The 16,488-nt window shown below is 38.4% G+C and overlaps 1 protein-coding gene across 1 annotated transcript; it reads right to left on the bottom strand.

The window, feature by feature from the left end:
- Positions 1-6,848: 6,848 nt before the first annotated feature.
- LOC147477966 (uncharacterized) lies at positions 6,849-7,640 on the bottom strand. Its single transcript, XM_086586130.1, has one exon. It carries the CDS (start codon positions 7,638-7,640, stop codon positions 6,849-6,851), a length of 792 nt encoding a protein of 263 aa, XP_086442256.1.
- Between the last annotated feature and the right edge of the window lie 8,848 nt (positions 7,641-16,488).

Here is a 16,488-nt window from a genome sequence, read left to right on the forward strand (position 1 = left end):
TTACCAAGCCAGCCGGAGCCAAATCCAAAGGAAGAGGTGTCCTGTGGAATGACCCGAGATTACTCATGAACAAGTTAATCTAATCACCACCCCTCGAGTCGGGCAAGAAAGTTGATAACAAGATTGTCTATGAACCCGGAAAAGATCCCCGTGGAGCTTAAGGTAACTCATGTCCCCACCATCCCACCCAGTTCTAACATCCCAGATATATCTAGTGTTGTGCCACCCAATCGAAGTAATGTTTGAGAGAGAAGCCAAGGAACCACTTGGAAGTAAGTAAGAAGAAGCCATCACGAGTGACTCCACCTCATTACTCCACTATTTGTTACCAAGCCAACCGCAGCCGAAAGAAGAGAACCAATATTGAAGAATCCGCCAGCACCGTTTCCTTCGAAACTAGTGAATACCAGAAGAGATGACCAGTACAAGGAGATTTAAGATGTATTTCAGAATTTACAGATTAATATCCCATTTCGACCGCCATCAAGCAAGTTCCTTGTATGCCAAGTTCTGAAAAAGATCTAGTAAAGAAGAAGACCAACATTCGAAAAAAGCTTTTATCGCCAAAGATGTTCATCGTACCTACGAGAATCTATCGGTTGTGGCCGAAAAGATCCGAAGTCCAACTGCTTACATGCGATTGGAGATTCTTTGGAGGAACAAGCTTTACTAGATTTGGGTGCCGCAGTGAATCTTCTACCATATTTCGCTCACGAAAGTTGGGCTTTGAAGGATCTAAAACCGAATGATGTTACTTTACGGTTGGCGGATAGATCAATGAAGATACCTAGAGGACTCATTGAAGACGCGTCATAGTCAAGATCGAAGACTTCTATTATCCGGTTGATTTCATAGTATTAGACCGCGGAACCTACATCCGGTAGGCGGATACCAATCATTCTAAGCGGACCATTCTTGGCCACTGCAAATGCACTCATCAACCGCTTCGAACGGTAATATGGCGTTATCCTTTGGTAATATGAGAGTCGAAACCAATATCTTCCATAATGCGTTCACCGAACCACAAGAGGTGTGTCTTTGTGAACGAGGTTTGTATGATTGAAGTGTTAGCCGCGGATTATCCGACTCATTCATATCCTGGCGACAAGTTGTCGAAAAGCTCACGACTCTGACCGCGGAGGAACTTAGTGTTGAGGCAATGCCCGATGGACCATATAAAGAGCTTAAGAAGGAGCCTAAGCTAGAATTGAAGCCTTTGCCGCCTACACTCAAGTATGTTTTCTTGGGAGATTTGGGAACCTACCCAAGAGTCATTACATCAGATTTGATCGCGAGCGGAAATCGAGGTTAGTAGCACTTTTAAAGGAACACAAGTCAGCCTATAGGTTGGACAATTGATGATATCAAGGGGATCAGCCCTATGATAGTTCAACATAGGATTCATCCGGAAGAGGATTCCAAGATTTCTAAGCAAGAGGTTGTCAAACTCCTTGGCCGTACATTATCCACCCGTTTCGATAGTCGATGGGTTAGTCCGGTTCAAGTTGTGCCGAAGAAGTCCGGAACCACGATGTCGAGAATGAGAACAATGAGTTGATTCCAACCCGAATTCAGACCGGATGGAGAGTTTGCATCGACATAGGAAGTTGAATATCGCGTCGAGGAAAGATCATTTTCCATTGCCTTTCATCGATCGGATATTTGAAAGATTAGCCGGACAAGCTTCCCCCGCTTTCTTGATGGTTACTTTCGGGATACTTTCAGATCCATATTCACCCCCGAGGACCAAGAGAAGACATTCACATGTCCTTTTGAGGATTTATGCGCATCATCTCTCCTTAGTCCTTAAACGTTGTTGCGATACCAACTTAGTTCTGAATGGGAAAAGTGTCACTTCATGGTAAAGGAAAGGGATACTTCTTTGGAATTCTAGTAGATCGAAATTAAAATGTCTACAGAAGTAAGCATGTTGTCGAAAGATCGGTTTTGAGATGGAAACCTAAGTATTCCCCACACTGTTAGTTTATGGGATTTACTCCTGTTGACCTTCAAAGGAAGATTATTTGTATGGCTCGTGTAGGGTTCGGTAAAAGTCCATTTGCACATAAGAAGAGAGAGTCGTAAGCTAGGTTGTTGTAAGAATTGCCATTCAAACTTGTCCCGGTTCTGACCATTAAGAGAAAATTGTTGGTACAAGGTATACTTTTGTCAATCACATGCTGAGAGAGATCAGAAGAATTCCTACAAAGTGGAACCTAGTGGGTGGGAATACTAGTCTTGAGGATCTGACTATAAAGGACTCAAAAGTCTTGAGGATCTGACTTTAAAAGACTCACATTACGCCTTGGGATCCGACGTAAAAGACCTAAAAATTTGTTTCTTGAACTAATTACGATATTCGCAACAATGGTAATATCCTACCTTTTTCTCATCCATTTCATTTACTTCTTTATACATTGAGGTCAATGCATGCATAAGTAGGGGAGGGTGTACTTGAGAAATGAATTTGAAAATTAGTTTTCAAAACAAAAATATTTTTGTTTTATATCAAGAGCATGAGAAAAATGAATTTTAATGAGTCGGGATATAGATTCTATATCTTGCTTAGTGTGAGTTTGATAGATAGTTGATATTATTGATTTCATTACCGCTTAGACTATTTATTATGCTTTCGGACATAGTTCTTATTGATAGAATTCTTTATCAAGGCACCACCATAATACTTGGTCGGGTTTTGTGTACTTTTACTAGAAGAGAGATTTAAACCCCTAGTAAACCGAAAGTAGAATTTTTAGACTTAGCGTGAGACTTGAGCTTTATACTCATTTTTGGAGAATTGTTACGAAAAATCCAGTCTTAGTGACTCATCATCTTTCAGTTCTTTATGTCGTTGTAATATAGTCTCATTATTCTTTAATTTGGTTAATCACGGTGACATCAACTGGGGAGATAGCCATTAGGTCTTGTAGTCTATTCAAAACAGAGTATCATACTTGATAAGTCAAGTAGTGAACCCATTCAGCCTTTATCCCACCTAGTAGGACCATCATGTTAAACCCTTTTTGAGCCTTACAATAAGCCATTTTCTTTTCATAAAGCCCTCTACCATTCACCCTTCACCCAACTCCGGACAAAGAAGTATAGCCAAAATCTTTATCAGCCATACCCATATGTTTAGAGAATACGAGGGGCACAAGGAGGAAGAAAGACCAAAAAGGAAGATTACAAGGAAATACCGGAGAGATACAATGAATCCCATCATTCTGTTTCAAAGTGAAAGAAGCTAGTGAAAAACAAGCATATCCAAAGACTAATCAAGGATATACCACCGAAAAAAAAAAAAAAAAAAAAAAAGAGTTCAACGGAATGGATGGAAAAGCTAAGATAAAGGAAGAATTTTCTCTCGCAATACGAATTTGAAGAAATCTTCCAAAGAAAGAAGCAAAACCCTTAGTGTTTTTTAAACAACCTTAGAATCCTTTTTTACCTTTCCTTCATAAAACCAATACCCAAGCCAAGTTACAACCCATGACTTATCATTACAAGATGGTACGGTCTAGAATAGGTGAGAGGATGCTAAAGTGAAGGACCCGACACTTCATATGTGATTGACATTCTTTCCATGAGACTAATTTTATTCAAGTCTGTTTTCAAGGTAGTATGTGGGATGTTCAGATACATTATTCTTTTCCCCACATACATGAGGTAAAATAGTAGACCATCTTCTCGAGAGATTCTTTTCTCGAGTATGACCGTGAGGATTGAAAGTCGAGATTATCTACCTATGGTAAACTAGGGATTCCGTTTCTTGGATAGGAGAGTATAGGAGATTGACTAAGTACACACATAAGCCTTGATTAAGAATTTTGTCAATTTTACTATCTCCCATCATAATCTATAAGTCTTTGCAAAAATGTAGTTAGCAATGGAGATCTGCTATTGGGGTAAGCACTAAGTGGGTAAGGAATTTCTCTCTCTGAAAAAATACTATCATTCTTAAACATGCTATTGATTGATTTTCCGGATATATCACCCGAAAACCCTCACGAGACTATAACTTCGTCCTTTTGGGGATCTTAAAGGTTTAAAGCCTTGTTGCATATGGTAAATGCAATCGCGATGCCTCTTGAAAATGAGTTAGGATTTTATTTTTGTTATTAGGATGTGATTTTGATCACTTATCTATTTTTATCTTATTTGCTAAGAGACTAGCAAAAGCTAGTTGGGAGTTGTGATAAGTGCTCAAAAGTGCTATTTTTAACCCTCAATTATGCCTCTTGTTTAGCCATCTTAGTGGACTAATAGTGTTTATAAGTTGTGTTTTAAGATTCTACAATTGAAAAAAGAGAGTTTTGTAGAATATTAGAGAAAATGGGGTAAAACGGGCAATTCGACATTAATGATCACATGGGAGGTCCGTGGACAATCATAGAGAAGGCCAAGGAATTGGAGCTATTAAATATGCGACTTGGACCTATTTTAAAGTCTATTTTGAAGCCCAAGGCCAAAGGATTCGTTGCTTGGACCAAAGCCCAAAAAGAGGATAGAAGGATAGAGCGAGAAGAGAGAAAAATCGCTTATCGTCACGGGGCCTTATGGATCGAGCGTCCGGACGCATTGATCGCGTCACGGGGATAGATCGAAAGGCGTCGACGCATTGATTAAGTCTGGGACGCATGGATAATGCGTCCAGACGCATGAATCGACACTGTAGCCAATTCCTTCTTAGTTTTGAAGACGAAGTCGGACTCTGAAAGAAACCTATTTGTATTAGGAAACAAATGATTCTTTGGAATGCTTCTAGAACTCATTGTAACCCCTATAAATAGAGGACCTAAGTGCCTCATGTAATTGGCCAATTCACTTATATTCTTGTCTCCAGAACTTGAGGTAGAGAGTCTTAATAAATTATTCTTTCTAGTCTTATGTTCTTCAACTATTCTTCTTCTTGTTCTTCCTTCTATATGGAAGGCTAATCTTCTCCTTCAAGGGAGGGAGATGAAGCCGGTCTTTAAGGTTTAATGATTCTTCTGGTTCATGGTGTTCTTCAATCAGGTTAGTTCTTTATGTTTGTAGTTATTAGTTCCATTGCCCACACCAGGGGATGGAAGTATAGAATAGGGTTTATGTTTTGCAATATTAATATCATGCTAGTGTTCTTTACTTTTCTTCTAGTAGTGTAATTCTTTAGAGTTAGGAAAGTATTCTTTGTGTTGCCCTAGAAGGGGTAGCTCAGGGAGTGGCTGCCTAGGGGAAGTATTCTTTGTGTTTGCCTTAAGTGGTGATTCATTGAATGGCCGCCCTATTAGGAAGTACTCCTTGATGTTGCTCTTGGTAATACATTGAATGGCTGCCCGAGCTTACATAAAAGAAAAGAAGATATTAATAGCATAAACATAGGAACAACCTTAAGTAGAGTTAATTGTTAACGATGTTTCGTCCAAGAGGGCATCGGCACTCGCTCGATTGTCTAATTGTAGTCTACTTGTAAGAACAACCATGAAGCAGAAGGTCATAGATTAAAAGTATTGGTGGATTCTAATCTCTTGAATTCCCTCTTTTATAAATTCTCAATAGTTTAGTTAGTTTAGCTTAATTTAGCATTAGAATCTACAATCTCTACAATATTAGTTTTTAATCCCTCAAACCCCTTTCCAAATCCACGTTTCTTCATATAAACATACACTTAAAAGTGGAACGATACCCTACTCATCCTTTACTTATTGAGGGATAATTAGGTTTTGATACGCTTCTTTTTGTTCAACGACCATACCACATCTCACACACAAAAAGAGGTTGGTCAGTTGTATTGCCTCTGTAAGCCCATGTGATACTCTTCTAACTGAATGCGAGCTGAGTTTCTTCTTTCTTCTGCAAAATTCAAATCCCCTACCAAGATGCTCCAGTTTGAACCTTCCTCCATGGCCTTGGTTTGCATTGTAGCTGCCACTATCTCTGAAAGAATCACGGCCTCAACGCCATAGGCTAGGGAAAATGGGGTCTCTTTGGTGGACGTCTGAGGAGTAGTTCAATAAGCCCAAAGAACATGGTTCAACTTGTATGCCTGCAGAAACTTTGTCACCTTTGCTCCCATGAACTGTGTCCCATTGTCCGCAATGATGGCATACGACAATCCAAACCGACATATGATTTTCTCCCACAATAACTTAATCACCTGCGTTTCCTTTACCTACTGCAAGGGTACGACTTCTATCCACTTGGTGAAGTAGTCCGTAGTTGCTAGCATATATCTCCTCTTTCCGCTAGCCATGGGCAATGGTCCTACGATATCCACCGCCCACATAGCAAAAGGCCACGAACTAGAGACGTTATGTAGGGGTTTCGCAAGGGCAAATATCAACTGTGAAAATCTCTGGAACTTGTTGCACTTCTTAGCAAACTACACTGCATCCCTTTTCATGTGGGGCCAGAAGTAGCCCTGCGTCAAGAGTCGGTGTTCCATAGTTCTTCCGGCAGAATGGCTCCCACAGTCCCTTTCATGCAGTTCTGCCAGCACCTCCAAAGCTAACCACGGTCTTAAGCATTTTAACAATGGCCCATTGAAGTTCTTTCAATACAGTTCACCTTCTAACAACATATATCTATGAGAAGTCTGTTCCAACCTTCTTCTTTCTTTCTTATTTGACACACCTCTATCACCTCCTCTGTGCTTGGTTTCTCCAATCTTCCTACCTGTATCCTTCTTTCCTCTGACCCAGGTATGGCTGCAGCCACGTACGCTAGGGCGTCCACATGCCTATTCTCACTGTGACCCAAGTGTACAAATCTGAGCTTCGCAAACTTGGTGGACCTTTTGTGCACCACCTCTAAATACTTTGCCATTCGCGGACAACGGGCAACGAACCCTCCATTTGCCTGACACACCACTAAGGTTGAATCGGAATGAACCCTCCATTTGCTTGACACACCACTAAGTTTGAATCGGAATATACAGTCAGTTCCTTTACCCCCAAGTCCTCGGCCATTCTTAATCCCGCTATCACTGCCTCATACTCTGCTTCATTACTGGATGCCGCGAACCCTAGCTTCATGGTCTGTTCTATTATGTTATTATCAGGTGTAACCAATACAACCCCTATGCCGCTGCATGCGTCAGTGGTAGATCCATCTGTGAGCACTCTCCACCCATTCCTCTTATCCCAAGGGTCTAGGAGGTCGGGCTCTACATCCCTCTCCGGTTCCATGACCATCTCTTTTCCCCAAGTGGGATCTTTCGCGGGGAACTCTGCCACCGCCTGCGCCTTCTCTACGGTTCTTATATGATATTGTATCTCGTACGAACTAAGCATCACTGCCCATTTCAACATTCTGCCTGACTTCTCTGCTCGTAATGCTTGTTTTAGAGGCAGGTTCGTCACCACCACCACTGGGTGTGATTCGAAGTAGGGTTTTAGCTTTAGGGCCAAGAAGATTAATGCCAGGGCATATTTCTCAATTCTACTATACCGTGTCTCTACATCCAATAATGTTTTGCTTTGAAAATACACTGGTTTCTCCATTTTGTTGATGAGCCGAACGAGAACTGAGCTAACTACATACTCGGTGGCCCCCAAATACAAGTACAATTTCTCTCCTTGCTCTGGCCATGACAACAAAGGAGTCTTGCCCAAATACCTCTTCAACTCTTGAAATGCCTCCTCGCATTCTGATGTCCACATGAAATCTGGTGTGCTTCTTAATAATCGATACAACGGTTTGCATTTGTCAGATGACTTGGAAATAAACCTATTCAAAGCCGCAACCCTACCTGCAGTGATGACATTTCCACCAAGGATCTTATCTGTTCGGGGTTAGCCTCTATTCCCCGATGAGTAACAATGTAGCCCATGAACTTCTCCGTGGTCACTCCGAATGTGCATTTCTTGGGATTCAACTTCAAATTGTATTTTCGTAGTATCCCGAATGTCTCTCTTAAGCCCTCCAGATGCTCCTCCTCAGACATGCTCTTTTCCACCATGTCATCTATGTATATTTCAATCCCCTTCCGAATCTTGCTTTCGAACATTTTCTCTCCCAACCTCTGGAAGGTAGCTCCGGCATTCTTCAATCCAAATGGTATCCTCGTGTAGCAATACGTGCCGCCTTCTACCATAAATTTTGTCTTCCTCCTGATCCGGTCCGTACATCGCGACCTAGTTATACCCCATAGATGCATCCATGAACAAAAATATTTTGAATCCTGCTGTTCTATCCACCAATTCATCCACTCGTAGCATGGGATAGCTGTCCTTGGGACACTCTAAATTCACATATGTAAAATCGACGCACATATGAACCTTGCCATTCTTTTTTGGTACTGCGACGACATTGGATAACCAATTTGTGAATTCTACTTCTCATATTATTCCAGCTCCTTTTAACCTCACGACCTCTTCACGAATTCCCTCGGCATACTTTCGTCTAATGCTTCGCATCCTTTGCCTCACTGGTTTAGCATCTTCCTTCATGTGATACTAATGACATGCGAACCCTGGGTCTAATCCCGTAACATCCTCAATTACCCATGCAAAGACATCTTTATTTTCGGACAAGAACAGTACCAACTTACATACTCTTCCACTCCTCTGGCAAACTGGACCCTACCGACGTGAACCTCTCTTCCTCTCCCTCCCTAATATTCACTATCTCAATCTCATCGAGAGTTTTCGTCTCCACCGATGACTCCTCCTCCCCCTCTACAGAGGCGCACTGTAATTGCTATGCTTGTGTAAGACCCCAATTATTTTTAAATATATTTCGTAACAATATTTAGCATTTCGGAATTTGATATTTATTTCTTGGTTAACGGGCTAGTAAATGTGGGTTTAACTTTTTGATAGAAACAGAAAGGAAGGAAAATTAGTATTTTGAATTTTGAATTTTTGTGTAGAGATTTTTATTATTTGGAAAGTTTTCAAAAGAGATATTAATATAAGGTATGAAATAAATCGAGTACTTTTAATAGAAAATAACATTCTATAGTTATGAATAGATATATTTGGTAAAATGGGAAGTTTCTAAAATGTTAAACATAATATAAATTCTTAAGAATGGAATGGTTTATCATAAATTTAGGATTTTTTTTAAGAAAAATAAGTTTTGCTTAGAGCTAGACAAGTTAACTAAAATAAAGAAGAACAGAGACAGGGCGGATTGTGCAAGCTAGCTTGGGATTGGTTTTCTCGCGTAATTTTCTATGTACTCTGTTTCGGCGATACGAGAGGTGAGTAGTTTAGTTTTTCTATTTCACGTCTATATAGAGATAACTTTATTGTCAAAGTTTTCCGCTCAGTTTTTGTTCTGTTTTTCCTCTGTCGTTATTTTTTTCATCTTGTCGAATTGATAAACTGTTAAAGGTTAGCATATATTGTTTCGCTAAACTGCGAAACTCAAGTGAACTGTTGAACCTTATGAGCTGTTAATGGTGGCGCGAGCCCAAGAATCGTCCTGTTTTCTTTGTTTGAACTCTTTTGCTGTGGTTTGAACTTTTATTGTTGTGGTATGGTTGAATGATGTTTGGTTGTTGTTGTAAAGTGTTGGGTATGTGAATTGATGTTTGGATGGGGGCTGTTGAAGCTTTGAGAGGGCGTTAATGGCGGCGAAAAGAAATCGCCCAATTTATTATTTGAACTTTTGTTGTGGTGATTTTTGGTTGAGTAATTGAATGATGATTGATGTCGGGGAATTTAGGGTTTTGATGTTTGGTTGTTGGCTGGAGAGTTGGGGCTGTTGGGAGCTTGAAGAAGCATTAATGGCGGATGAGATCTATGGTTGGGGAGTGATCTCGACAGACAATAAAATTGAGTGGTGTGTTAATTAAAAGGGTAAGGTTTTTGTCTAGGAGTGAAACCGTGGGGATGAGGAAGTGAGGAGTGGTGGCCGGACGCGAGCTGGTGCGGTGGAGGGGATGACCGAGATTGGGATCCAGTGCTCCCAGTTTCACCAGTTTAGTTTCTAACTTAGTTGGGCTTTGGGCCTAAGTTTTTAGTTTCTGTTTCTTTGGGAAGAACCAATTACTTGTTTTGGGCCAGTTTCTTTTCTTTTGTTTTTGGGCCGAACCAATTATTTGTTTTGGACCAGTTTCTATTCTTTTTGTGTTGGGCCGAAACCTATTAGTTGTTCTTGGGCCGATTTTATGTTTTTATGTGGGCTGGTCCATATGACTTAAAATGGGTCAAGGTGAGTCTTTAGTTGTTTAGACTTTTGGGCCTTGGTTTTGGGGCTTTGTCTTGTTTAATTGGATTAGGACAATGGGTTGAACTGTTTTAAACATGGGTTTGGGTTAGGACCTGTTTAGATGAACACCAATTTGAGATTGGTGACTGTTAGGTTTGGCCTTTTGACTGTTGACCTTTGACTGTTGACTGTTTATTGTGTTATATTTTTATATATTAAATTTTATGGACTAATCCAATGGTAGAATGTGGTGGAAGCCTGTATAAACTGTTGTATTATTATCTAAGAAAGATTTGATGTTGATATTGTGCAATTTCTGGCACGTGACGAGATTGAAATTTATGAGACATGATATTCCTAAAATGCTATAAAAATATTATGCGGTATGTTTGGAGCAATTGTGACATTTTGTGGTATGTTGAAATTGCTGTTCCACTACTAAAAAAAAATGGTTTTATATCGGCTAAAAAGTGATATAAAAGACTTATTATATCGGTTTTTCAATAAACTTCAAACCGATATAAGTACCCCCGATATAATAGATAACCATAACCGATATAATAAGTGTCCCTTTCTAGATCGGTTAAGCATGAACTGATGTAATAATCTTATGTATTTATAACATAAATTCATTAAAATTGATATAACTAATAGAAAACCGATATAAAAAAGAGTTATTATATCGGTTTTTATATTGTTTGTTATATCGGTTTTGATATTTGTCAATTATATCGGTTTTGTAAAATTGTTTAATATCGGTTGTTTTGTAACCCGAAATAATATTATTATTATTATTTTTTAATATTAAAACCAAGCTGCAGCACCACAAAATAACCTCCAATCTCACAATATACCAACAACATCCTTGCAAAGTAAGCTAACAAAAGAAGACTTGCATAAGAAAGCTTGCTATAGACAATTTTCCACTGAAAAGTATGTGTTGCACTTTCATGTACAAAAAGCTAAAAAAACAAAAATCAAAAGTAACACAGGATGCCTCCATGTAAAGCTTCCTCGATTAGTTCTCTAACTTCCATTCCATGCATGTACAAAAAAAAATTAAAAACTAAACAAAAACCAAAAGTAGCACATGATGTCTCCATGTAAAGCTTCCCCATTAGTTCTCCAATGAAAAATTTACCTACGGCATAAATCAAGCACTTCATCAATACTTTGCAAGAGAAGCCTAACAAAATAATGCCAAACATTACACCAAGAAATTAAACATGTAACTACTAAACTCCAAGATAAATTAAGCCAACCTAACATTGAATATTATTTTACACTATTTCACACATGGCAAATAAGTGTAGTAGTGTAAGTGTAAGTGTTTACTTAAACTTCCTATCGGCTTGAATGGGCGGGTAAGGAATGACCGATTGTTCCTACCAAGCACACTCACTCAAGCTCACCTACACGAGTGCCTTCCTAAATTACATTACGACCAAAGAACCGACATAGCGCATTGCCCAACCAAAGGCAGGGGAAGAAAGAGCATGTCCAGATACATCTATTACATAGATGAGGTTACCCTTAAGTCCCCGACTCTTTGCCTTTGCTCTAGTAGCGAAGTCACTTTTATCAAGTCGGTGTCTCGCCCTAACAGGCTTTGTGACATAGATAGAGCTTGCGGTTGTATCCCCAAGGATAACCTAAAGCCTTGACAGATTTTCCAACTCATTTGTTAATAATATTCATAAGGCATGTTATGTGTGACACAATTATTAATATTTCTAAGGATGTATAAGGGTGGATAGTTGGAATAGTCAGGCTGAGCCTTGGGACTTGGTCCCATTGTCTTGGGTTTAATTCCCACCTTCGCAAGGAAATAGAAAGGGAATCAAGTTCTAACGATAAAAAAAGCTTACACCCCAATCCCAATCACCCTCTAAAAGGTTTGGTGCCTCAAGGGCTCTCAAGTGTTTTTCTTAAACCCGATGATGTACTCCACAGTTTTTAAGGAAAAAAGAAATTAATTGTGAGGGACAAACACAACCAACAATCACATTTGTTAATACTGATATGTCATGTGAAACATATATAAAAGAACAATTACTGAAGTAAGCTAAACAAGGCAAAATAAACTCTCTGCATTAGCAAAACCGACTAAAAATACTTTTAGACCCTATTTGGCAGTAACAAATTATGTAGTACTTAATCAAGATTGAAGTATAGTAATGAATGTCATAAAGGTGAATTGTTCAGAAGTTGTTTGGCTTCCACACGTGCTAGATTATGCCACAAAACCTAAATACAGAAGATCAAAAGAACAAAAATAACAAAAAAATTGGGAAAACAGCATTTCAACACCCATAGTAACTCCAAAATGCATACTATTTTGCATAAATTTTACACTGCATAGTTTTGCATTTCCAAAAACAACAAAAACCCTAATATGGAATTAAAAGAAGAAGAAAAAAAAATGTTGGAATAAAGTACAAGTGTCCGATTTAGACCACAGTGCGAGATTTAGGTACGACATAGTCTAAAATATCAGATTCGTTGACACGGCTAATATTCATTTTAATTTTAATTTTTTTTATTAAATAGACTATATGATGAGAAAGTTATAGTAAAGATAAGTAAAACGCTGTAGTAGGAATAGACAAGTCTAACTCTTGTCCTTAATAGGAATACAAATGCGGAGGTAAGCTTGTTTTAGGTCATAAAGGGAATAGGTTTCATGCCATCAAGAAAGACAAACATGCATTCATGCTAATTAAGAGCCAAAAGCATAGGAAGTACCTATTCTCCATGGTTGATAAAATCCAAAATGTATTCAACTAACTCCAAACGAATATCATTAAGCTCCTCGTCTTAGGTATGTCGCTACTTCCCCAAGTTCTTTCAACTTAGATTTTTGTTTATACCGCGAGAGGATCTTCCATAAGGTGCTTCATAAATTTCATTCCATAAACGCCGCATTCCTTATTCCCTATTTGTTTAGGGCACTACATAGAGATGAAAAAAATCACACCTGAGAGGATTAAACTATGTGGTATATCATCAACACAACTATTCATTCCTCACCTTCACCAATTCCCAAGTCGGTTCCTTTAGTTCTTTTTCCCATTTCCATAGCTGCCACTTTCATGCACTTCACACAACGGTATCCATTACGACTTAGTATTTTAAAAATGAAGCCTTGAAAAAAACAAACAAGAAGAATGAACTACTCACTCATTCACTATGAACTTTACATCCAAATCAATAGCCTTTAGGTACCATGGAGTCCAACCAAAACACTACCATTGATGTCATATCAATGACTAACAAAAGCCAATGACCCCTAAAGCCACAAAAGTGGGCCGGATTAAATGACAAGTAAGATTTAATTACATGCAAGTGGTTAAAATTAAATAACTAGTAAGATACATTGAACACACATGAATATACAATACATACACACTTACATGGTGGAGTATGGCACAAAAATCAATTGATCCTTTCTCACAACTTTCATTCTCTTTATCAGGTTTAGTTTCATCTCTTCTCTATCTCCAAAATCATTGAAATGTGAAGGATGGAAGAATCCATATTTTGCTCGAGAACTTTCAAATCGGTAGGTAGAAACCTAAAAAATAAGTATAGTAAATTAAATGGCAATACCACCCAATGTATAAAAGATTCATCTTGAGACAAATAGTTTACCTTAAGTATGCAGTCATTGAGTTAACCTCAAGCTTCTTCATGTTACAAACATCTAACAAATCAGATTTTAAGAAATAATTGAATGCTATCTCTTCTTCAAACACCCCTTCTCAAGTGGAATACTTATTTGACTTGATTTCATCATTTTTCTATAATCTTGCCAAACTTTTGGAGCTGACTTGCCACTTCACCATTAGCTGCGGAAGAATCATCAACCATATCCTACAATCAAGTAAAAACGTTAAAGTTAGTTCACGATAGTTCTAAAAGCATAACTAATAAAATTTGGAAAATATATTTTACCTTATCACCTACTATCACCCACTTTTTCAGGCCAAGCCACAAATGAGTTGTGTGCATCTAAAATAGAGGTCAAAACACCACGTCTGGCATATAGAGAGGGGAATCGGGGACACAATACACAATCAATCGACACTTTTTACATTGTGCTCCCTTAAAGGAAGATTGTGAATTTTTTCTAATGGTCCCGTCTTCTCATAAACCTTTCCTTTGGCAACAATCTTGTCCTTTGATCCCAAAGTCAATCTACAATTCTGCATCTATCAAATAATACATACAAGTATTAAATAATAATGTATATGATAGAATGAAACTAATGTTGGATATAATTTCACAATTTAGCCCATAAAACATACTTAGGGATACTAAACTCAATATTTGACTTTGCTTGTCCACTTTTGAAGTACCACCATCTTCAAACTACATGTAAGAGATAGTGAAAGTTAATAAATAAAGACAAAGCAACATTGCATAAATTTCTAAAATTTCTACTAAACCAAAAAGCTAACAATGGGGACCATTTCTTGGGCGACAAGATGCGACATAACTTAAGTCGTATCAATGATCTAGTAATCCTTTTTTTGCCACGTTTAGTTAAAAATACGCAAGTTCCTTGTTTCTTCTCCAAAAACCTTCGCTATTCTATTCCTTTTCGGGCAAAACATCCCTCTCGTTGTGGAAGAACACCGTTCATCATCCTACTCATCCAATCCTTGTGTATGGTTTTAGTCACTGTTGGTAAAATCCTACACTGAACACAGTGTGAGTTCAACAGTGGTAAAACAAATCTTTAGAAGAACCATGAGTTCCCAGTTTTTGAATGTTCAGAACTTCCCACCTCTCCAATCCTTACATTCCAACGTACAAGAACAAACACACAACATGGTGGATAGTCACCATATGCAAGGAGTGAATGCAGTAAATCCAGGAGCTCAAACAAGAAATTGGAACGAGCTGTTCCAGGTCAAAAGGAGGTGCATGTAGAACAGGGAGAGGTTGTCAGGGGAGTTTATGGAAGAGCATGTTAATGTCTTAGTGCCTTATCTTAAAAAAAAAAAAAAAAAAAAAAAAAAAAGCTAAGGTTTGGCAAACTACCTGTCGACCTCTTGAGATGCCGCTACTATTGGATGCAACATTTTCTGAATGGTGGGAGTTATTTGTCTCTTTTTCCTTCACAATATGTTCTAAAACTCTCACCCTTTCCTGAGATTCATGTAATTGGGCCAACAGCTCCGCATTATACTTCTTTGTTCCTCATTTTGGTATTTTGAAATAGGCCATTGGCGTGACATGCTTCCCTTCGCCTCTAACTTCGCCCACGATGCTCGGGGTACCCAAAAGCCATAGCAAGAACATCATTGCTTCCCTCAGTCACTACAATCCCCTCATCTACTTGCTTTTTTAGATCATCCTACAATAATAATGAAACCCGTGAATCCCGAGCCATATGTATACAGGTGATATAAAAATAACTTGATGTATGGGCATGCAAGGCAGATCTTCCCTCTGCCCCATAAAATTAAGAGCAATCGAAAACCACCCTCTTGCTCAAACCATAAAATTAACACTTGATGGAACAGTTGGGAAGAATTCGGACACTGCAAGCTATAGTTAAAGGCGTTTGATACGTCCACAACCTTGGGAAATCTTACAAAAGTCCAAAACAGTTGACAATGGAAACTTACAATTTTTCCTATTACTTCCCTTGTGGCGTCATTTGAATATTATTTGTTTTTGTTTTGACGAGCCAATTTCCATTTGACACTCCTATCTTCATGATCAACAAAATGCCTCGTCTCTATGGATTTTTTTTTTTTTCTACACATGAACCATAACAACACAATTAGACATCTAAGTTAGTTTAGTTTGAGCGTAAGAAACTACTTAAAATAGTATTTACTAAATGTACTTACAATATCTTCTTCAAGACCCACATAGCTTTGATCTGCTTTCGTCGGTGTGTATACACATTATTGGATTGCCTTTCAGTTGTAGCAAGTTTAACTCCTTAAAAATTCCAAAGAAGAAAAGACATTAACATATGTATATATATCTAAAATACATTAACGGACAAAAAGAAGTAGATATATACACGGAACTCCGGGGTCAACCTTGATTGCACAAATCTGATCCAAACCATTATGTCAAGATATTTATACTTTGTAGGTGGCACAAGTAGTTCGAGATCATCTTTGAATGGAAGTATGTACTTAGTAGTCGAGTTGTCTTAAATGTCCTCCACTTGAGGCCAATATCGGATATAACTTGACCCCTCGTATTTGGATCCAACACAAATCTCGTCTATATCAAATGAATTAAATGGTAAGCCCGCTAAAAATTCATTCTAAAATATATAAATAACAGGCGCGGAAGCATATTTCTTTACCGCATTGTAGCCCA

This window comes from Coptis chinensis, chromosome 9 (genome assembly GCF_015680905.1).
Source record: "Coptis chinensis isolate HL-2020 chromosome 9, ASM1568090v1, whole genome shotgun sequence".
Lineage (NCBI taxonomy): Eukaryota > Viridiplantae > Streptophyta > Magnoliopsida > Ranunculales > Ranunculaceae > Coptis > Coptis chinensis.